Below are 23,825 nucleotides of genomic sequence, written 5' to 3' on the forward strand. Positions count from 1 at the left end.
GCTACACACAGAAACACAAGACACAAAGACAGCCAGATCTGGAGGGGAGAGACTGAAATGGTCCGACAACTGGCACACTGACAGCCGGAGTGTGACATACCCCAGCAGAAAGGAACAGCATTGACCCTTGGGAAAGTGACAGGATGAGGGCAAAGTGCCCCTCCCCCCCACACCTCCTGGGTGCTGCTTGAGTGGTGCTGGTGCTGAGGAGAGGTGAGGGATGCCAAATGAGGTGGAGGTGGGTCTTCATGGAGTGTGACTGGGGACTCCTGCAGGCAGTGCCTCAGTTTCTCCCTTTGTTTCAAGGTCTCAAGCTTTGCAGGTAAAGTTTGGACTAGCTGCCCCGGAAGATCACCTGACTGTGACTTGAGGGGTGTGAGAGAGAGAGGGGGTAGGGAGAGAGCTTGAAGAGCGTGCTTGAGCCTGGGAGGAATTGGGCCATGCCCCAGGACTTGAGCCATCTCTGGCACAAAAGGAGTTAATGGCAGGGACCGCGCCCCCCCGTGTCCGGGCACGCGCAGCGCGCCCCCTCGGTGCGCGGGCACAGCAGCCAGGCTGCCGGAGAGCAGATCTCGGGGATTCGGGTGCGGAGCCCTTGGCCTGGAGGCGATATGGGTGGTCCGTGGCCCGGTTCAGTCGCTCGCAACAGCCCGGGGAACAGGTGAGGCCGCCTGCCCCGGTCTCTCATCCTCTAGCTGCCCATACCTTGCCCCGATCCTATCCCCCCCAATCCTGGGGAGCCCCACTTCCCATCCAGTGCTCCCCATCCATCTCAACCCCACGTTCTCCATCAGCGCCCCTGACCCCCCAATCCTCCCCTGCTTTTCTCCTCCACCTCCTCCCTGAATCCCGCACCCTTATCATCCTCCCGCCCGTGGTCCCTCTATTTCCACAGCCCGGCCCGCATGCTCATCAAAATACCCCTCCTGAAGGCCCCCAGCCCCATTCCTGTATAGTACATTGCCAGTCCCCCCTCCCCCGCAGTGCAGCCCTATCTCTCTTCCATCATAGCATCTCACAGCCAGGCTCCCTCCCCCACTCTCTGCAGCCCCCCCCAATGGAGGCCTTTATCCTATCCTCCCCCATTCCAATGCAGCTCCGTCCCCCAATACCATTCCGAACCCGCATAGCCCCCAATACTGCAGTTCTTGACACCAGTCTATTCCTGCACAATGCCCCTAGCCCAATACTGCTCCAGCCCAGAAAGTACCCCCAGATGCCATTCTAAGCCCCGGCATTGCCGCCTCCCCCTGTCTTCTCCCAAACTGCAAGTTGGACCAGGATGGAGATCTTGGCCTTGAAGACTCACAGTGGGTCCTAGGGTACAGAGGGCGTTTGGGGGTCGGTCGATTTGTCTAGGTGTTCACGGGGGGAGGGGCTGCAGGAAATTGACTCAGAGGAGAATGGCATTTGGTGCTGAAGGGTTACTGGAGAGGGAGGCATCCCGAAAGGGTTAATGGAATTTGAGGGGAGGGGCGGCACCGAGGGGGTTAATGGTGTGTGTGGGGGGGGGGGTTGCTGGCGGGGAAGCCGTGTGAATGAGCGGTCTGTGCCCCAGAGTTGCCATGGAGACGGTGAATGGGGGGATTGTGTGAACTCAGCTGCGGACTATCCCCCCCCAATACACACACACACACACACACACACATACACACTCCCTCCTGCCCCACCTCCCTACTCTTACCCCTTCCTTCCCCGTCCCCTCCTCCCCTCCACCCGGGTGCATTCTGGGCAGCGTCTGGGATCTAACCACCCATACTTTGCTCCCCTTTTCCTCTGAGCCCCCACCCCTTTAGTCGCTTTGCCCGCCCGCCCTCCTCCTCCTCCTTCTTTTTCTCTTTCCCTCTCTCTCCCTCTCCCTCTCCCTCTCTCTCTCTCCCTGTCTGTCTGTCTGTCTGTCTGTCTCTCTCTCTCTCTCTCTCTCTCTCTCTCACACACACACACACACACACACACACACACACGAGGCACACACACATTCTCATTCCCCTCTCTCGGTGGCCGATTGCCGGGCGTTCCCAATCTCCCTCCCCCCACCCCTTCAGCCAGTTCTTAAAGGAGCAGGCCCACAATCTTGGAAGGCGGGAGAAATAGGGGGAAACTAAATTGTGTGTGTGTGTGTGTCCATGCGGAAGTGTCTGTGTGTGCCTGTGTATATATGTTGACTGTACAACTGTTTTGTCAGAAGGCCTATGTGCCTCGACTGTGTTGCTGTTTCTGTTTCTGTCTCCACCTATGTGTCACCATTATGCTGCATGTGTCTCTGGATATTTACCTATGCGATGTGTGTGTGATTCTGTTTCAGTAAGTCTCTGCGTGTGTCTCTGAAGGTATCTCTCTGTGAGTCTCTGGCTCTGTGAAGCTCTCTGTCTCAGAATGTGAGACTATATGAGGCTATCTCTGTGGGTTTGGAATGTATGTCTCTGTGAGTGAACATCACGGTGTCTGTGGTCCCGGCTTGCTCTCTCACTCCCTCTTTGAGTGTTTGTGAGTTTATTTCTACGCGTCTCTGAGTGGGTGTCCCCCGCACTCTGCTGTTTATTTTACACTGGCTGAGCATCAACAATGCCTAGGGTGCTAGGCAGAACGCTTTCTGCCTCAGTCTCTGGCACCCCATGTGAATTAGGGATAGCTGACAGAAAGGACCGAGGCTTAAGGATGTGGGAGCAGTGAGGGCTTTGAGAAATGTACAGGAGGGTCTGGGGACTCTGGTGAATGGCTGTCCTGCCCCCTGCCCTGCCAGAGGGAGACGGGGTCTCTCTGGGGGCCCCTTTGCCTATCTGCTGTGTTCCCTTCTTCTGCCTTATTCCCAGAGTGAGGTTCACGATCCTACCGTCTCCTGACGTTGAGGTCCCTGTGTGGGGTCATGCGTCTTGGGGGGCTAGGAGCTCAGTGTCCACGCAGCGTGCCCAGGAGCCTGAGCTCCATTTCCTGTTCTCCCATCGCCTGCTACCATATGCTACTCTGGCTCCAGCTGACCCCGATGAGCTCCATTGGTTGAAGAGTTGAAGTCGGGGACTGGCAACTTGCAGTGGCAACAACTGTCAATCTGTCGACCCCCTTGGCTTTTCCAACCATGGCCCGGACACAGCGAATGGCTCTGACTGGCAGTGGAGATCGTTTGAGGGTCCATGGAACCCCGAGCATAGGAAACCTCTCCTAACTGTAGGAGGGTAGCCCAAGCGCAGCAGGGCCCCAAAGACCCACTCCATAGCCCTCTGCGACCATCTTGGATGACGCATACTTCCCTCTTTCCACAGGCCTGTCTGGCCCTGAGGGAGTCCCCTTTCTGAAGCTGTGGTGCTTGGAAGACCTGCTCTCTACGTTGCCGGGCACCTGTAGGTGTCCCTCGAGAGCTCAGTTTTGAGGTTCAAGTCAGTGTGGCCATGAAGGGGCTGCCTATTGGGCTGATGCTGTGACCCCGGAGTCTGCCTTTCCTGCCAGTCCCCCGGCCCGGAACATGTGGCGGCGGCTTGGCCTGCCCTCGCTGTCCCTGAGCCCCAAGCCCACAGTTGGCCGGAGCCTGTGCCTCACCCTGTGGTTCCTGAGCTTGGTGCTGAGGGCCAGTACCCAGGCCCCAGCACCCACAGTCAATACTCACTTTGGGAAGTTAAGGGGTGCCCGGGTACCATTGCCCAGTGAGATCCTGGGGCCTGTGGACCAATACCTCGGGGTGCCCTACGCAGCCCCCCCCATCGGCGAGAAACGTTTCCTGCCCCCTGAACCACCCCCATCCTGGTCGGGCATCCGGAACGCCACACACTTTCCCCCAGTGTGCCCCCAGAACATCCACACAGCTGTGCCCGAAGTCATGCTCCCTGTCTGGTTCACGGCCAACTTGGATATCGTCGCTACTTACATTCAGGAGCCCAACGAAGACTGCCTCTACCTGAACGTCTATGTGCCCACGGAGGATGGTGAGTGCGGCCAGGCACTGTGCCCTCCTTGCCTCCCACCCGCCCCGCTGTGTTTGTGGCTGGCATGTGGTGGTGTGCCCTGCTGCATGCATCTGTCTGTCTGTGAAAATGCTTCTAACCATCACTCTGCTTGGCCTCCCCCTTCCTCCTCCCCGTTCTTTCCTCTCCCAGCATTGTCTGAGCTCCCATGTGTGAGTGACACTGTTACCAGGAGGGGCCTGGCCAGGCCTGAGAGCTTTGACAGGTCTAGGGCCAGGTGCTGGATGGGGGTTCCCTGGGGGAGTATGGGTCACTGCTGGCAGCTGCCCGCGGGAGGATGCTGGCGCCACCGGGCCCCCCTGCTGCCATTCCACCTGCTCGGAGAGGTGGTAGGTGTGTGTGGCCAAGGGAGCTGGGTGTGTCTGGGGGGCAGGGGGCAAGCCTGGTGGGCAGTGCTTAGGTGCCTCCTCTTTCACTAGCTGACGCCTCCTCCCGCGGGGGTCACACTAAGGTAAGTGACAGAAGCAAGGAGATGGTGGGACAGGCTCTCTGCCACGTGCCGCCTGCAGAGCAGCTCTTGGGGCCTGGGGGGTGGTGCGGGTGCATGCCCCTGGGCAGAGGCCTCCTGTTATTTTTTAGTTTTTTATTCATTTTACAGTAAAGCGGATTTCCAAGGAATGCGCCCGAAAGCCCAACAAGAAAATTTGTAGGAAAGGAGGTAGGTAGCGAGCCGGCGGGGAGGGAGAGAGAGAGAGAGGGAGGGCTGCCTGCCCACCTGCCCTTGCCCCCGAGGACCCAGCCTTCCTTCAAGTAGCCCAGGCTCAGGGGGCGGTCGGTGAGCAAGCATAAGCTCCATCTCGTCCGAGGGCCCCGGCTGCTCTTCAGGGAGGCTCTGGTGGCCTGAGGCAGGTTCAGAGCAGAAGCAGCAACCCCATTTCTTCCAAACTTCCCAGCCCCAAAGTCCACCCTAAAGTGTGTGCCAAAGACAGAGCCAGTGGTCCCCTCTGGGACACCTCAGGAGAAACTCTAAGCCGCCAAGATGGAGCCAGAGGCTCTGACCTTTGCCTGGTGAGGGAACCACCAGCTCATCCTTCCGTGCTCCTTCCCGGATTGAAAGTCGAGAGTCAACTCTCCAGCGGTGGAGCTTAGACCAAACTGTAGCCAGGTGTAGCAACCCTGCCCCCCCCCACCACCTCTGGCCAGGGCCTAGCTGAGTGACCCGAGCTAGCCTGGTGGCAGACCTTGGGGGTCTCCAGGAACTGTGCACTCTGAAGGAGGCGCGAGATCCCGAATTGCAAATTGACCCTCTTTCCGGGAGGAATTTGTCGCCCTCCACCAGTGTAATAACTCTTCCTGTTCAAATACCACTTTATGTTTTCTGCAAAGCGCTTGCATACTTACCTCAGAAAATCCCCCCCCCCTTCTGTGGAAGCTTATGAGGCAGGAATTGGTATCCCAATTTTACAGATGAGGAAACAGGCCCAGGGGAGTGACTTGCTGCTGCTCAAGGCCCCGTCGCTGGTCTGTGGCAGGGCCTGGACCATAACCTGGGTCTCTTGACCCTCAGGGCCGTGTTCTTTCCACTGTAGCATGCGAGGCAACTCCCATCTGGTCATTCCCACCTCCCCTACTCTGAAACAAATGGTGAAATGTGGATGGGTTGAACCGAATTGGAAACAGTAAGACTAAGGAACAAGTGGAAAAGCACAGCCTGGTCCCTACCCTTTGGCAAGCTTGGAGTTTGTTTTCCTTTGAAAATCATAGGGCGGGGTTCCCCCAGGTGGGGCCGTCAAGATTCCTGGGGCTGAGTGCCCTCTACTGAGTAAGAATCTGCGGGCAGAGCCCGGCGATCTGCCTGTTGCACTTTTGATGCTCACTGAAGCTTTGAGTGAGGTCTGCTGCCCTGGGGATAAGCGTTACACCACCTCTCCACACCCAGCCCAGGACCTCACACTCAGAAGGCAATCAGTAAACATGTTTTTGCACGAATGAAGACGCATTGCAGTGCCACAGAAAGGGTATGGGTCTGGGAGCCACAAGCCTGACCGAGTCCCAGCTCTGCTGCTAACTCACAGTGAAACCTTAGACAAGTCTTTTCCTTTGAGAACCTCTGTTTCTGCATCTGAAGGTGGTAGGGGACTATTCTGGTCTTAACATTCCATTCACGTATAAAAGATTTCAGGAAGAGGGTCTCTTAAACCTGCTGCTGCTAGTTACTTGCTTACTCGGGTGCAGGGTGGCGGAGGGGGAGGCGATGACATTAACCATTTCCTAGGAACAATGATCCCCCAGGGCGCCATTAAGAGCCTAGGGCAGTCCAGTCCAGTCCAGTCCTGAGAGTTTGGCTAGAGAGCCAACTGGACGCTCTAGTCAAGTTCAAACACTTACCAGTCGTGATTGTTGACTATGGGCAAGGCCACGTGCTAGGTGCTGTTGGGATGTGGAGGGATACGAGGTGGAGGAAAGATTTGGAAATAACTGAAGACCTGATCGCTACTCTGAGGAAACTCCTAGCCTAGCATTGAAACTCAGCTGGTTTAGCTAAGTTCCACAGGCCGAGCTGGGAAGTGGGTTCCAGACAGTGTGGGAGAGGGCATCTGGTCATTTAGCTGCTCAAATGAGTTCCCTATCCAGGGCCTGTTGGCTCTTTGGAACAGATTTTAAAAGTCTGCCTCTCGGGGGAGACCCGTCCCCAGAGGTGGTTAGAGTTGTGATGTGTGCAGGGCAGGCAGGGCTGGCCCGGTTGGGCTCCTGCCGCAGCACAGTGTTGGGCTGGGGGACGGTGGTCGACCTGGCCTGGGGGTGGGGGACAGGCGTGGCGGCAAGGAGTTGCTCAGCGAGTGCTAAGCTGAGGGAGCAAATGCTTCTGTACGGAGGAGGCTGGGACAAGGCAGCAACCCAGGGACATTCCCAGAGCGGGGCAAACGGGACGCATCTTCTAAGTCGGGGTCCAGGGGAAGCAAAGGATTTCCTGGGGAAGATAGGCCCTGTCCCCCAACCTCCACCCCCATCAAGTTGGAGGGAATTCATGTTTAGGGATGGATGATTCCTTGCCGTTCGGGGGGCTGTCTGCTGTGTGGGTGATGACGCCCCATGTCCCACAGGGTTTCTGAGGGCAGCACCGTCGTCATCAGGTGTTAAGACGGTAGGCACCACGGGAGGGAGGTTCGGGAAGCCGGAGGCAGTTTCTGCCCCTCAGGCTGGGCTCTTGCCCAGGTTACAAAGCCATTTTGTAATTGGAGGGCGGCTCCTGTTTTGATTAATAGCTGTAAGGGAACCCAGACCAGCTGAGAAAGAGGGCTATTTGCTGCCTCCAGGCCGAGAGTATCTGACGTCTTAGACAAGAGGATAAGCCCTGGGGTGCCAGCAGAATGACCTCCGTTTCCACACACTGACTAGCACCCAGGCAGTGGGTCCTCTTTCTCAAAGCCGTTCTCAAGATGAACTTCTCACCTCCTTAGAATGAGAAGAATTGGGGCTAGCTCACCCGGGCCCTAAACGTCTCTCTTCTCTCCTCGGGTCTCTTCTTTTCTCTCCTTCCCTCCCCTCCCCTCCACCCCCCCCCCATGCTCCACCTCTTTCCTGACTTATTTTTTCCCTTCCCTTTCCCCCATCCCAGAAAGGTGGCATGGTGCAGTGGAAAGACCATGGGCTTTGGAATCAAGCAGACCTGGGTTTGGATCTCACCTCTAGCACTTCCTAGCTGTGCAATCTTAAGCAAGTCACTTTGCCTCTCTGAACCTCAGTTTCCCCATCAGTGAAACAGGAATAAAGATAGTCTCTCCCTCACTGGGGTGTAAGGATCAGACAGGATGGCAGAAGTAGAGTGTCTGGCACATGGTAACCATTCGGTACATGGTAGGAGCTGCTACCATTATTCCTATCTCTGTCTTTTCTCTCTCTCTCCCCCTCTCTCTCTTTCTCTCTCTCTCATGTCCCTTTTCTCCTTTTCCCCTTCCTTCTCTCCCTCCATCCCTCTCTGGCTCTCTTTCGATCTCAGAGCAATGCTTGCTGCTCTCAGGCCTGGTTCCTGTGGGCAGGAACCCCATTTGCCATTACCCAGAGCAGGCCCCAGTGAGGAAGACCGGAGGGAAAGCTGCATCTCCCATTTTCTCCTGTGGGAATCAGGGTCAGCTGAGGCCCAGCTGGAGCCTGCCCACTGGGCCCGAATAGCTCAGGGCTGGGATCCCTGGCTCTGCCCTAACGGCTCATATCCGTATCTACACGTGCTGGCGATGCCGCCTCTCACCTTTGGTGCCTGTCCCTGCTCTCCAGCTCAGCCTGCCTGTGTACACACGTGCAGCCCCTTCCACCCGGGAGAAGTCCTTCCCCTGAGTGGGTCTCTGGCTCTGTGCCCTGACCCACCTGCTGCTACCTCCTTCCTAGCTGGGAAGGTGGTTGGTTGAGACAGGCTGTTGGGGACAGAGAGGCACAGGGAGGCCAGCACAGCAGGGGCCTGCAGCACTATCATCCTGATGAAGGTCTGGGCCTCAGCCCACCCATTCCCTCAGTTCTTGCCATCCCTCCTGCCTGTCCTGGGCCCAGGCCCAGAGCTGGCTTGCTGGGCCACACTGCAGTCATGCTGTTTTTGAATTCTCTCTCTGTTTTGTTCTCTGTTCTGTGCTGTTGTGTCTCCCCGTGTCTGGTCCCCAGGATCCGGCGCTAAGAAACAGGGCGAGGACTTAGCGGATAATGACGGGGATGAAGATGAAGGTATTTGGGGGCTGCAGGGCGTGGCGGCTGGTGCATGGCACAGAGCCCCTCCCCCTCTCGATGGGGAGAAGCCCCGTCTGTCTGTCTGTCCGTCCGTTGGTGTGTTTCTGTTCCTGTACGAGGCCGTTGGGCTGTTCATCCACCTTTGGCCTGGTCGGCCACTGGGAGTTCCAGGGTGATGGACACGGCTGGCGGGAGCAGGGGACCACGAGCAGAGCCATGGGGAGGGCATCCTCCTCGCCCCGGTCCCCACTGCCCAGAGACAGCTTCCTCCCCCATCTTCTGTGGTTCACGGGCACCTGCCCCTACTGAGCAGCAGTGAGAGTGGAGAGAAAGCAGGGCTGAGGGGGGCGGGGGCGAGGAGAGGCACAGAGGAAATGGAATGGCGAGGAGCCCCTGTGTTTCTGCGGGGAGGCTGGCTCCTGGAAGAGGGGCCCTGCAGGATGCTGAACTGAGGAGTGAGGCACTGACAATCACAGGGGCTGGGGAACAGCGCCACCTAGAACCTCCTTGGCCTTCGCCCAGAAAGAGAGAGATGGCCTCAGGGCCAGGGGCTGCATTAGATTCAGGACTGGGCCAAATCACCGGGCTGAGGCCAGGACGCCACAGCCCAGTCAGTGGATGGCATAAGATCCTCGGGTGACGGTTGAACCAGTCTTCCTTCCTCCTCAGGAAAACAGGTTGTGTTTGCTCGGCAGCAGAGAGCATTCCCTTCTACCTCCACGCCCCAGACCTGGCCTGGGGGCCGCACAGCTCAGGGGGGCCCACTGGTGGCTGGTAGGGCTGTGCCGGTGTGGCAGAGTGTGGTCCAGCTCACAGGCCGAGAGGCTTCAGGTCGAGGTGATCAGGCTGGGAGCCTTCTCGTGGCCGCCCAGCCCTGTCGCCGCACTGCTCGGGGCTTGGGAGCAGCCGCTTAAAGGTCTCTCGTTGAGTGGCCTCTGCGGAGGCTCCATCTTCATCTTAAAGCTGCCTGGGGGCAGGCTCCCTCATCCTCGGTTCTGCTCCCACCTCTTCCTCATCCCCAGTGTTTCCAGATAAGTCTGCCCGGTGCCCGCGGAGAATGGGGTAAACGAGCACATGGCTGAGAAACCATGTCAGTGAGGTTCTCCCCCCCACAACACACACACCCCATCTCTGCCATTCACTCCCCCGTCCCCACATTCTCCCTTGTTCTCTTCCTGTGCCACCCCCTATTCCCGCCCCTCTTGTCTCTGTCTGCACTGGGGGGCCAGCTGCTGCCAATGGCCGTATTTCCATGTAACTGGTCTAGTCCTGGGGGTTTCAGGGCTCCCCAGCCCCTGCTCTCTAAAGCCATGTCAGGTCCCAGGACTCCTGGGTGCCCGGGGCAGGGACTCACTGATCCATCTAAGGGACCTGCCCTTTCTCTTCCTCCCTCCCCCTGTCCCCCAGGGCCCAGCCACGGCCTCGGTAGACCTAGCTGTATCAGGAACGCCTGGCTGCCTTCTACTACTGGGAGGCACCTGAAACCAGAGTCTTTAAAAACATCACCGACGTCCAACTTTCTCTGGCTGATGCTCAAGCTCCGGGCTGAACAGCCCCATGAGTCCTGCCCTCAGAGATGGCGGTGGTGTCCTGGCACCTGGGATAGCTTTGCTGCCCACACCCCCCCACCCAGGGCTGGCGGGGGTGGGGGAGGAAGGGCAGCCTACCCAGCCTGTGTCTCACCCCTTCTCCTTGCAGACATCCGGGACAGTGGCGCTAAGCCTGTCATGGTCTACATCCATGGAGGCTCTTACATGGAAGGGACAGGCAACATGATTGACGGCAGCGTCCTGGCCAGTTATGGCAACGTCATCGTCATCACCCTCAACTATCGGGTTGGAGTGCTAGGTATGGTTCCCTGCTGGGTGCCTAGAAGGAAGCCTGGGTTCTCAAGGAGGGAGGAAAGAAAGCTGAGGAGCTGAAAACAGGCCGCCTTGGTTCTCTAGCTGGTGCTAACGACCATGGCCATGACGTTGTTATCCCATAGCCCCTACCCAACTGCCCGGGGCTTCCCCACGGCACCCCTAGGCCCGTTCCTGGAATGTTGAGATGCCACTGGAAATTCAATTCAAACTTCACACCTTCTCTTAGGTCTCCAGCCAGGTCTCTGGTTCCAGACTTTTGCCTGGCTGAGTTTTGTAGAGTCAATTCATTTTCTGGTGTCCTATCCTCATCCCTACCCACCCACCCCACATCCCTAAACACCCCACACATGCACAGATACTCCTTCTAGCCAGTCACATATCCATACACCCACGTACCCTCACATGTCCACCTTCCACGCTGCCCACATCCACCAGCGTGCATCCATTTCTCGCTCACCCCCCCCAAGCACACATACATACCCACACACATACAGACCCCTACATCTACATCTACAGACCCCCTCACATATATGCACATTCCCCCACCACTCCATACACACTGCACACGTATAGTCTCCCTGATGCACGTATCCACATACCCAGATGCCTCTCTACACTCCACATCCACACCGCACACCTACACAGATCTCTCTCACCTTCCATGGACGCGTACACACACACACGTTCCCATGTATCTCTCCCTCCGCATCACTGTATCCACATCTGTGCCCACATACACCACACGTGCCCCCACACTCACGCTTTCCTCTACCCCCATAATACACTCTACACAAAGACCCACACCCTGCACGTCCACATCCGCGCCCAAACCCCACATATATATACCTTGAATGTACACAGATATTCCTTCCACACATACACGGACAGATCCACGTCCCCCTACACACCCCACATCCACCTCTCCTCCAACAGCCACACACATACGTATGTCCCTCACCTTCCCTACACAAACACGAACCAGCGTTCCCCTCCCTACACATGCGGGAGCCATGCCTGCACGTCCACACCTCCCCAGCCCACAGTACGCAGATACTACGCACATACCCCTCATATCCCTGCTTCCACATCTACATACACATCCCATGCACTATGCTTACACATCCCCCCTTATACACACACCCACAGGCCCCGATACACGTACCCATATCACATACACACGCACACACACACACACACACACACACTCTTCCTATACACATCTGGCATACATATGTCCAATACATACGTATTACATATTCCTACCCCACGAATATACACGCATCCATATCCCCACACCTGGTCATCCATATCCATACACGTATACACACTCATGCACACCCCACACTTACGTATCCCACATACATACTTTGCACATTTATTCTACTCTCTCCACACATACATCCCCATACACTCCCACCCATTACACCATCTCCCTCCCACACACACACACTTACTTCCCAAACACCTCCTGATACATACACACCCATATGCCCTTCCCCACACATACTCTGTCACCCACACGCTTATTTTGGTGATCTAGGCTGCCCCTCTACCCTGTGCCTTCTTTGGTAACTGTTAATGCCTAACTGTGGCCAAGGTCTTGAGGCAAACAAGTGCCTCAGAAAGGGCGACCAAGCACACACGGCCTCGCTCCCTTTCGGATGCTCACCCAGGCCTCTGAGGGCACACGCGGCCCCATAGCCCTGGAGTGGCACAAAGAAGCCAACTTCCTGCCCGGAGGGCTGGGGTCCTGAGCCCCAGTGGGTGTCTGGGCTGTTTCTCAGGTCTGCAGGCCTGGGTGCTGAACGAGCAATTAGGCACGGCTTACTCCAGGGCTTGTTGGCTGACAGGACCCTATTTTAATTTGCTTTTGAGTGTGTGGCTTTGGTCGTTGGCATCCCAGAGGCCCCAGAGCTGCGTTTCACTTCTGGGTGCATCTACGTACACAGAAAGGCAATCTTGTCTTGACTTCCCCTTAATACTATGTGGGATAGCAAGACACCTTTTGGGGGTTCAGACGAGAGAAATGACATTCCCTGAAAAAAGTGGAGCCTGCGCTCCCTTCAGCGGCACCTGGATGCTGGGTGTGACATATGCAGGGCGTCTCCCTGGCCTCTCCGCAGTCTAGTGGGCTTTGGGTTTCATGGTTCTGCCACTGCTCCTCTGTCTCTCTGAGTTGCCACAGACATCGTGGCAAGGCCCTGTTCTGTAAGCTTTTCTGTCCTGTTGAGAAAGGGGATCTGAGTCTCTGATAGTAAAAATGGTACCATGAAGCTGGCTGCAAACCCACATGCTTGGGCTGCATAGCTCCTGAAGAGTAATGCGTATACAAACGTAATCACACACAGAGACACAGGCACAAGTGCATGGTAGTTGAAGGCCAGAAGTAACTGTGTTACTTTATTTTCTAAATGAGAGTGACAGGAAATATTCAACTCAGTTGCTTTTAAAAATTATCAAGACAAAGCTCCAGTCTCTAAGGATCAATGGAAAGCACGGAGAATACTAAGAATATGCTTCAGTTCCAGATGATCGGACCAGGTAGGAATGAAACAAAAGAGAGAGTGGAGCATCGGGGGAAAAGAGAGGAGAAAATAAGGAAGAGAAGGAAAGGACGGGAAAGAGAAAAGAGGATAAGAGTGACACACAGAAAGGAGGCAGAAAGGAGACAGAGGAGAGACTCGGGATTTGAAGTGTCAGTTGGGAGCTGTGGGCTGCACGGAAGGCTATTATTGCTGGCGAGCGCTCCCTATGATATCCTGGTTTGCTGATTACTTCACAACCCTTCAATTGCTCTAATCCTTAAGCTTGTGTATTAGAAGTTCTTAACCTTTTGGGGAGTCTTGGACCCCTTTGAAATTCTGATGAAAACTATGGACTCTTCCCCCCAAAGATGCATGTGTGCGCATGCGCGCGCGTGCGCACACACACACACACACACACACACACACACACACACTTACAGAACTTATTTAATGGATCCCACTGAAACTTATCCACGAAATTCAGGTTAAAAGACCCCCCCACCGCCACCTTATAACCTCCTCTCGTTTGGATAACCAGAACAGCACATCTCGGGGTAGGAGTTTTATTCTTTGGGCTTAAATAGTTAATGATCAAACTAATATTACCCAAACCTCAGAAGGAGCCATAAACTGAGATTTGGCCAGAAGTTCCCCACCACTTCCTGTGTACCCTTTAGTGCCTGCTCTGGAACACAAATGTAATCAATAAGCCGCTGATTGGATTCTGGGTACGTTCAAGATGTTTTCGTCTCTTGGCGCCAGATTTAGAGCACGGGTTTGTCCCTGAATCTTGGGGATTTTGCTGTAGAGCTGAGGCTTTGTTGTTTTGTTTCCCGAAACATCCCAGAACAGGTGGCCAGTTTTGGACCTCAATTATCTGCATTCATTCACCCTCCCTCCCATCAGCTTCTCTGAGCCCTGAGCCCAAACAGACGGTTTCCTCCAAGGTGCTTCTTTAGACATCTTGGTGATTCAGGTATTTGGAGAATGTCACAGGCTATTCCATGGATTCCCATCCAAGGCAGAGGGGTAGCTATAATTGGAGAAGCCCCCACTGGGCTTGAGACCAACAAAAGAAAGGGAGCCCAGCAGGATACAGGATGTGGGTATCCCTGGGGCTGAGGAAGTAGGGGCTTGCCGAGTTTTATTCTGGGTTTCAGAATTTAATCCTACATTCTTGCTCAGGTACCCTTCAGGCAAACTGAAAACCTGGTGAATGTCAAGCCTTGGGTGACACAGATACCTGGTTTTGATACAATGTGCCAGATTCCCCTGTCTTCTGTTGACAAGCAGCTTACCATGCACTGCAGTATAAACTTGGGCCCAGGGAGACTGGCTCAGATTTGCTCTAACAGTTTATGGAGTTTGGTGTTTCAGCCCTCGTTCTCACATGGTTTCTGTGGGTGACTGAGTTACTGGGGAGGTAGTAGCGAGCGATCGCTCTCCCAGACTGACAGGTTTTTGTGTGCTTGTGGTCGGCGACGTTTGCTGTATCATCTGCCTGAGCCTGTTGCATAGAGCACTTCAAGCAGGACGCTTGTAGTAGGATGGTTGGCATGACATCATCCACAGGCTTCAGTGCCTCTTATCCTGAGGTTTGTGGGATCTGAGGGAGCAGAGAGTGATGGTCAAATCCTCCACCCAGCCCTTTCAGACCTTTGTTTCTAACCCAGGAGACTGGTACGTGTTGGAGAAACCTACTGCATCCAAATGCAGGCTCTTCCTGCTGGTTAGGACAGACGTACTTGACACATTTCACTGGACGATACCTTGGCAAAGACTGAAGCCAAGTCTGCTATTGCGAAAATAAGAGAAAAGGAAGAGAGAAAACGGGGGAAGGAGAGAGGAGGGAGAGAGGACAGGCAGGCTAAGAGAAACACATAGTGATTTTTGCTGGAGGGTCGCAAGGCTTGGACAGCTGGGATGGATCTTGGTCAGCATACTTTAAGACTTGCAGGAGCAACTTCAGCTTGTGAATGAGCCGGGCAAAGGAGAAGCTGGTTCTCTTGTCTAGAGGAACAAGAGCTCCTCCGTTCATCCTCATTCAGGCTTTCCCTAATTCCTTCTCATTTCCTCATCGGGAACCTGGGGCTAAAGAGGGCTTGTGACTAGGTCCTGGGAGGAATAACTAAGTACTTTACATACTTAATTGCACCAAAGGTAAATTAATAACACACTTGAAGAGGGTGAAATGAGCTCTTTTACAGAAACTAGAAACTAAAGGACTCAAGAAAGACAGTGATGGGGTCTTGTGCCTGCTTGAGTCTGTTTAAGGTCAGCTTCTGCCCGTGGACTACCAGGACCGTCAGAGAACTCTCTGTGAGCTGAGGGAGCCTCCTCAAACATGGCCTCCCACAAAGTTGATCCCAGGGGCTACGAATGAGCTTTTAACTGTGGGGTCAAAAAATACTCACCCAGGTATAGGTTTCCAATGTGTAGGAGCACCACAGCTACCCACTTGGAAAGAACCTTTCTAACAGCCTAGGACAGGAGAAGATAGAGCCTTCCAAGGAGCCTAAGGATCAAGGAAAAGAGAAGAAATGAAGCAGCAAGATCAGACTAAAATGGAAGCAGGGTGGGGGGGAATATAGGACATCTCTGTGGGATAGCCAGCAGGTGGGCGGGAAGGTAGTTGCCATGGCAACAAGTCTCCACAGCAGCAAATCCCAGCAGGTGGGTGGGAAGGTAGTCTCCATGGTGACATGTCTCCTCAGCAGCGAATCCCAGTGGGTGGGCAGGAAGACCTGTTTCTGTGGTAACCGCTCTGCACTGACTTCCCCATTTCTCCACTAGACGAAAAAGATGGTCTAACCCAGTGGTTTTCCAACTTTAGCAGGCATCAGAATTACCTGGAGAGCTTGTTAAACACACGGATTGCTGGGCCCCATCCCCAGAGTTTCCGATTCATTAGGTCTTGGAGGAGGGGAAAGTGAGGACCTGCCGTGGGAATGAAGAGAAGGGGGCATCCGAGACCCTGGAAGGAAGTGGAAATGGACGAACTTGGACAGGAGGGGCAAGGAGGGCTTAGGAATTGTAGCCTCTTGGGATCTTCACTTCCTCCAGAGACAGAAGGATGGGGAAAGAGAAGTAACTATAGATGTGTAATGTGCTGAGCATATTCGAGACGCTTATGTTCCTTTTATCCTTGTTACAACCCTTTGAAGTATTTTATCCCCATTTTACAGAAGAGGAAACTAGAGCCCAGAGATTCTCAATAACTTGCCTAAAGCTACATGGCCAGTAAGTGGTAGAGCCAAGACTCAAACCAAACTGACTCCAGGGTCCCTGCTCTTTCCACTCTATCTTGCCACGTGCTAGGGTAATGTCCCGGCTGGTACATCAGGGCAGAGGATGCTGGGCCCTGGTCATTTGCAGTTCCTGCAGTTTAAGTCTCCCAGCTGGAGACATCCCTTTTGAACGGTTTGGAGACCTCGCCTTCCAAACTGGAGAATGGGTGGGAGGTAGGAAGCCGATCCTTCCTATAGTGATGGCACTGGTCCTTGCAGAAAGGAGCAATGGTTAATGCTAGCTGGGTGGAAAGAGCTGCGCTGCATGCTCATCCTCCGTCCTCACGCCCCCTACTGTCACCGTCATCCAAATCCTCCATCCCTCCACCTTCACTGTCCTCGTGCCCTTTGTTGAATCCAGGTTTCCTGAGCACTGGCGATCAGGCTGCCAAGGGCAACTATGGGCTCCTCGACCAAATCCAGGCCCTCCGCTGGGTGAGCGAGAATATCGCCTTCTTCGGTGGCGATCCCCGCCGTATCACCGTCTTTGGCTCGGGCATTGGCGCGTCCTGTGTCAGCCTCCTCACGCTGTCGCATCACTCTGAGGGTGAGTAGCTCTTGGAACGAAACAGGAACTAGACAAGTGCTGGCCACCGACCCTGAGCCCCAGTCCCTCCAGGGTGCCCAATTCCATGTCCCAGGAGCATCCAGGGGGGTCAGCAGCCCTCACCTGCCAGCTCGGTGTCCCTTTGGGGAGAAGTGGAAGGGAAATGTTTCTCGAGGGGAGGATGTAATTCTCCCACTGTGAGAGAGGGAAGGAGAGAATCCCATTTACATCTTGAGAAAGGAATGTTCTCCTGATGTGGGAGTCTTATTGAGGAACGTGGGAGTAGAACGTCTCTCTCTGAAGGACAGCGGCTCTTTTTGGGTGGGGGGAAGTCTTTCCGTGTGGGAAAGACACATGACTTCGGGTAGAGCTCTAGAGAGGAAATTAGATGTTAGGTGTAAGAAACATTCTCTGCCTTTCACGCTGAAGAACAAATCTGTGCAAGATGGGAACTGCCCTTGACGGGGTGGGGGGTGGGGAGGGCGATGGGACCGAAGTGAGGATTACAAACCTGCGGGTGGGCTTTGCCTGAGGGATGGCGAGCTCTTATCAGACTCCAGACCAGACCTCTCCCGCCCCCCGGGCTGTACAACCCCCTCTAAGGGAGACTTTCATTTTTAGCCCGAAGGGAAACCTCTCTCCTTGCTGTGGGTCCCCCTGCCAGTGACCCTTCCAAGGGGGCCAAATAGGGCCTTTTTTTTTTGCTCAGCAGGAAGTGTTCTCTTCATCCTCTTCACCTCTGGACTATAAAAGCCCTTTCTACCTCTGAGAGGCAAAGATGAGCTTCTCACAAAGAAGAGATCTTCCCAAAATAAGTGTCCTTCGCCAAGATAAGGAAGGCCGTAAGAGAGGACACGGATTTTTTACTGAAATCAACCTTATGAGTTAGTGATATTCTAACAGAAAGACTTGCAGTCTCTCTTTGAAGAAGGCCTGTCTTTCTGAAGGAGAAAAATCACCTTCTCTGACCTAGAAATTCTGTCTCTATCCCTCCAGGGACTCCGTGAGGGAAGACTAAGTTGGGATGTAGGGAATGTCGGATGTACATCCCTCCTTTAGAATATGTTCCTAGGTGACAGTACAGGAACAGGAATTCCTTTTTTCCACCAAGGAGGGTGAAGTGACTAGTTGTGAGGGTGCCTCTGTTTGGAAAGAGGAACGGTGCCTCCTCTGATTAGGGACTATTTCCCTGGGAGGAGAAGGCCTTTCTTGGTGTGCTGCTATTCTCTGTCTCATAGGGGGCCTGTGTCCCTGGAGACCTGGCTGCTTTAAAGATTTATCCTCTTGGGACTTCCTCGGTGTTCCAGAGGTTAAGACTTTGCCTTCCAGTGTAGGGGGTGCGGGTTCGATCCCTGGTCCAGGAGCTAAGATCCCACATGACTCGTGGCCAAAAAACCAAAACAGAAAACAGAAGCAATATTGTAACAAATTCAATAAAGACATTTTTTTTAAATCTAAAAAAAAAAAAAGATTTATTCTCTCTGTTTTTCTGTAACTGATTAATGGAGAATAATCTTTCAAAAAGTGAGACTCACTTAAGTACTCATCTATATTTCTCTCCCTCTCTTTTTCACCCGTGCAAACTCCCTTTCTCTCTCTCTCTCTCTCTCTCTCTCTCTCTCTCTCTCTCTCTCTCTCTCTCTTTTTCGGCCGCACCATGCGGCATGCAGGATCTTAGTTCCCTGACCAGGGATCGAACCCGTGGCCCCTGCATTGGGAGCATGGAGTCTTAACCACTGGACCACCAGGGAAGTCCCGTAAACTCCCTTTCTCTTAGAGGAACAGAACTGTGCACCTGAGGGCCAGGTTCTCCCTTACTTGGGAACGTTGGGGCCAGAGAGAGAATGATACCTTTTTTCCCTAGCGGGGAAGAATCACCTACTTTTTGAGTTTGGGGGACTGGTTCCCTCTCACCTAGGGGGAAATCTGGATCTGAGGCATCAGTAGCTTCAGGAAAAGGAAAGTGTCTGTGGAGGTTACAGCCTGGGAGGGCACGTTCCCTGGAGACTTTCAGACCATAGGGCCTTTGCCCTCGGGAATCTTTCCCTAAACTCCCAGAACGTGAGGCTCTCTCCTGCCTGCATTTCTCATCTCTCATGAAAAAGACCCCTTTGTGGTGGAAGCGCCAGCTCCCTGGTGGTGTGCTGGCACAGAGCTGGGCCCAGCTGGGCAGGAAGCAAGAGGGGAAGACAAGGAGAGATAAAGAGAGGGAGCATAAGGAAGCTGATGTCTGGGACCCAAGGGGTTAATTCTTCCTGGCGTTTCCTTAACCCCCAAGTTACCAACCATCACCCAGAACAAGGAAGCAAGAAGCAGGCAGGGGACCAGTCAGGAAAGGAGCCCAACAATCCCTCCTCTCGTCCTAGCCCATCGTTCCAGCCGAAAGGGTTACTCGTCCCTTGCAGTCCATTCAACCCAGAGGGCAGCCTCAGTAACAAAGGAATGAGGAGGTGTTCAATCTGTCCCTCAGGGACAAACAAGGGAGGCTTAGGCTGTGAGAGACATGACAGATCTGACCTGGTGCTGCTTATTTTCTACAGGGCTTTTCCAGAGGGCCATCATCCAAAGTGGTTCTGCTCTGTCCAGCTGGGCTGTGAACTACCAACCAGTGAAGTACACCAGCCTGCTGGCAGACAAGGTAGGCTGTAATGTGCTAGACACCGTCGACATGGTGGACTGTCTTCGGCAAAAGAGTGCCAAGGAGCTGGTAGAGCAGGACATCCAGCCTGCCCGCTACCATGTGGCCTTTGGCCCCGTGATTGACGGTGATGTCATTCCTGATGACCCGGAGATTCTCATGGAACAGGGCGAGTTCCTCAACTATGACATCATGCTAGGTGTCAACCAGGGCGAGGGGCTCAAGTTTGTGGAAGGGGTGGTGGACCCTGAGGATGGTGTCTCTGGCACTGACTTTGACTACTCAGTCTCCAACTTTGTGGACAATCTGTATGGCTATCCTGAGGGTAAGGACACCCTGCGGGAGACCATCAAGTTCATGTACACAGACTGGGCAGACCGTGACAATCCTGAGACCCGCCGTAAAACACTGGTGGCGCTCTTCACTGACCACCAGTGGGTGGAGCCCTCAGTGGTGACAGCTGATCTGCACGCCCGCTATGGCTCGCCTACCTACTTCTACGCCTTCTACCATCACTGCCAGAGCCTCATGAAGCCTGCTTGGTCAGACGCAGCTCATGGGGATGAAGTACCCTACGTTTTCGGTGTCCCTATGGTAGGCCCCACTGACCTTTTCCCCTGCAACTTCTCCAAGAATGACGTTATGCTCAGTGCTGTCGTCATGACCTACTGGACCAATTTTGCCAAGACCGGGTAAGGAGAAATTGGGGGGGTTCTTCTTTGGGACCCCAGCGTGCCCTCCCCTCTGCTCCTCTACCCAAACCTCTTCCCTCATCTCCCTTCCTAAGACAGTCCCCAAATCTTGATTTGTAACCCCTTCATCCCTCTTCCTACGTCCCCCTTTCTAGTCTTTCATGCCATTTCCTTCCCTTAAAAGTTTTTCTTGAGGCTCAGAACTCAGCATTAAGATTGAGCAGGAGTGAGAGTTACTGGCAGAACTATGGGATTCAAGGTTAGATGGTCGGAGGCCATGTGAAGTGGGACTAAAGTACGTTCAGAAAGAGCTTTTAAAGGGCTCTGAGAAAAATTAGGCAGCTGAAAAGATTGATGGGTGCCCTGTAGCTTGTGAGAAGAAGAAGCGTCCTATAGGTTGATCTCACAGGATGGGCGTCGGGAAGGATGAAATGGTTTCCATGATGCCACGGGCAATAGGAGTTCAAGGCCTGGGGACAAAGAGGGGTATGGACAGAGGGAAGGACCCTGAAAAAGATGGAAATGGTGGGACATTTTGGACTGGGAAAGGGGTTTAGGGCTGGGTGTGAGAGGAAGAATCCTGGACCCTTTCCTCGTCTAGGTAGAGTGGTGACCCCAGATTTCCATGTGGTATTTCAGGGATCCCAACAAGCCGGTCCCCCAGGACACCAAGTTCATTCACACCAAGGCCAACCGCTTTGAGGAAGTGGCCTGGTCCAAATACAATCCCCGAGACCAGCTCTACCTTCACATCGGCCTGAAGCCAAGGGTCCGCGATCATTACCGTGCCACTAAGGTGGCATTTTGGAAGCACCTGGTGCCCCACCTATACAACCTGCATGACATGTTCCACTACACGTCCACGACCACCAAAGTGCCGCCCCCGGATACCACCCACAGCTCCCACATCACCCGCAGGCCCAATGGCAAGACCTGGAGCACCAAACGGCCAGCCATCTCCCCCGCCTACAGCAACGAGAACGCCCAAGGGTCCTGGAACGGGGACCAGGACGCAGGGCCGCTCCTGGTGGAGAACCCTCGTGACTACTCCACTGAATTAAGCGTCACCATTGCCGTGGGGGCCTCCCTCCTCTTCCTTAATGTCCTGGCCTTCGCCGCCCTCTACTATCGGAAGGACAAGCGGCGTCAGGAGCCCCTGCGGCAGCCCAGCCCTCAGAGGGGAGCCGGGGCTCCTGAATTGGGAGCTGCTCCCGAGGAGGAGCTGGCAGCACTGCAGCTGGGCCCCACCCACCACGAGTGTGAGGCGGGTCCCCCCCATGACACCCTGCGCCTCACTGCACTGCCCGACTACACGCTGACCCTGCGGCGCTCCCCTGATGACATCCCACTCATGACCCCCAACACTATCACTATGATCCCCAACTCCCTGGTGGGGCTGCAGACGTTGCACCCCTATAACACCTTTGCTGCAGGGTTCAACAGTACCGGGCTGCCCCACTCACACTCCACCACCCGGGTATAGCTGCAGCCCAGAGCACAGCATATATCCCGGCTCTGTCCCTCCCGGATCCACGAACACACACACACACACACACACACACACACACACACACAGACATATATGTATACGCACGCACCCACACCCGACAGCAGACCCACCTGCACAAACATAGACAGATGTGGGCATGCACCCGCATGTGCAACAACACAAATAAGGAAGTAAACCTGAACAAACCCTTCAAATGGGGACGCAAACGAGTCCTTGGGGAACTGAGGACCCGTGGAACAGCAGCTGAAGCCGGCTCCCCGAGCCTGACCACAGACACTACTGGGGAGCCTGAAGCACCAGCTGGACACCCCCTTGGTGCTCGCCTTCCACCTCTCTTGGAACTGCACCACCGACCAACTCCAGACTTGGGAGCTTTAAAGAGCAGAGTAGCTCTTTCTCCCCCAGACTTGGTCTTTTTTCTGGGTCTTGTTTTTGTTGATTTTTTAAAAAAAAATTTGGAACAAATGCTTCTCCAACCGATGGGTGCAAAGAAGCTCCGGAAGGGAGGGCTTCAGGCCCAGGTCTCTCTGGCTCTGGAACTCCCAGTGCTCACACAATCCGACCAAGGAACATGGCCCCCAAGAAAGAAACAGTTTCCAGCAAAACCATGGGGAGAAGGAGGAAGGGGCTCTCATTGGATGGGGTTGGAGGGCCTTAGGGGGCAACTTGCCAGCCACCTCTGTATCTCTGTGGAGGGCCGCAGAGACCACAGGGTGACCTGCGTCCCCCAGAGGCCAGGAGCATTGGCCTAGATATACCAGGCAGGGGACTGCAGATTTGGTGAAGGAGGTTTTGTGGAGGCCATGTGATTATCGGTGCCCCGGGTACAATCTGGGTTCTGCCTCTGCCCTTGGGGTAATGCTATCAGAAATTCGCCCCATTTTCTTTACAGAGTCTCTTTTGTGTCTGTCATTTCTCTTTCAAAAAGGTGGTGTTTTTTGTTGTTGTTGGCTTTTTTTTTTTTTAAAGAAAAGTTCTTAAAACACTAACGGAAACCCACGGAGTTTGTCCTTTGTAAAAATTTTAAACACAGTGTCTTGATATAAAAATAAAAAATCCAGTTAGCACTCCCAACCTGCCTCCCTTGCACAGGCCTTGCCCAACAGACCTCCCGGCAGGGCGCCTCCCTCTGCATCCCGTGCCTTTAAGCTGATACAAGTCTGGGCAGCACACTACCGGCCCCCTGCACGAAGGCCTCTCCAATCTTAATCAGGTTGCAGTCCCCACCCCCCTGCCCCCCCCACCAACGCTCTGGGTTCCTGCAGCTGAAGCCTTCTCTCAGCACCTCGGGCCTCCTAATGAAACATCAAAAAAAACACTTCCTTCTTCACTGCACCACTCTGCTGCCGCCGCCACCACCCGCTGCTGCCTCTGTCACTGCCACCACTGCCACCACCCTGCCCTCGTCCTGGACTGGGGGCTGGGAGGAGGTCTGCCCTCTAACGTGCTGAAATTCTTTTTCGTGTCTGAATCCAGTGCAGCATCAGATATGTGGACTCCCTGGCCTTGGGTGACTGACAGCAGGGGCCCTCTCCTCCCCAGAGATACTGGTTTCCTGGTCTATGAATTAGAATTGGAGAAGTCACTGGGGCTCTGGGAGCATTCCTCTCCAGGATGGTGATCAGTGGCTCCCTGTCAACCCTGGGGGACAGATTCAATGGGCTCCACAGAGTTAGCATTATGGTATCGTATTATTCTCAGTGACTTGAAGGACTGAACCAGGAGTCTGTTCATCAAGTGTGACAGTTGGGTGGGGTTGCTGACACCTCAGAAACCAGGAATAGAATTCTTCAAAGTGACCCTGACAAAATGAGGGAGATGAACCAACACAACAGGATGATGTTCAGAGGGCACAAACACAAGGCAGTACAAAGACCAAAATCGAGGACTAATATACTAATATGGTACGTGGGGACAAGAGAGATGGGCAATGATTGACTTGACCCAGGTTAGTTAAAAAAGAAAAAAGAACTGGGGAGAGGCTGGCAGGGTGGGTCATGAGTTGAATGAGTCTGAGTCCGTAGTGTAGAACTGGTTTTCTCTTCCCTCCCTGCTCCCTCCCACCCTCTTCTTTCTCTTCCTCTCTCCCTCCCTCCCTTCCTTCCTTCTTTCCAAAACTAACTCAAATACTAGCATATCATAACAAAAA

General features: G+C 54.3%; 1 protein-coding gene across 4 annotated transcripts; it reads left to right on the top strand.

The window, feature by feature from the left end:
• Positions 1 to 3,460: 3,460 nt before the first annotated feature.
• Positions 3,461 to 22,679, top strand: NLGN3 (neuroligin 3; the record flags this gene model as incomplete). 4 transcript variants are annotated; one of them, XM_082609782.1, is made up of 7 exons in its annotated part: positions 3,461 to 3,917; positions 4,555 to 4,614; positions 8,550 to 8,609; positions 10,311 to 10,460; positions 16,651 to 16,836; positions 19,377 to 20,166; positions 20,806 to 22,679. In XM_082609782.1, the coding sequence occupies 7 exons, from the start codon at positions 3,461 to 3,463 to the stop codon at positions 21,647 to 21,649; spliced, it is 2,547 nt and encodes an 848-aa protein (XP_082465908.1). In that variant the 3' UTR covers positions 21,650 to 22,679. The 4 variants fall into 4 exon arrangements, with proteins under 4 accessions (XP_082465908.1, XP_082465909.1, XP_082465910.1 ...); XM_082609783.1 differs by lacking the exon at positions 4,555 to 4,614; XM_082609784.1 differs by lacking the exons at positions 4,555 to 4,614; positions 8,550 to 8,609.
• Positions 22,680 to 23,825: the final 1,146 nt, after the last annotated feature.

This window comes from Mesoplodon mirus, assembly GCF_964341445.2.
Source record: "Mesoplodon mirus genome assembly, chromosome: X".
NCBI classification, from domain to species: domain Eukaryota; kingdom Metazoa; phylum Chordata; class Mammalia; order Artiodactyla; family Ziphiidae; genus Mesoplodon; species Mesoplodon mirus.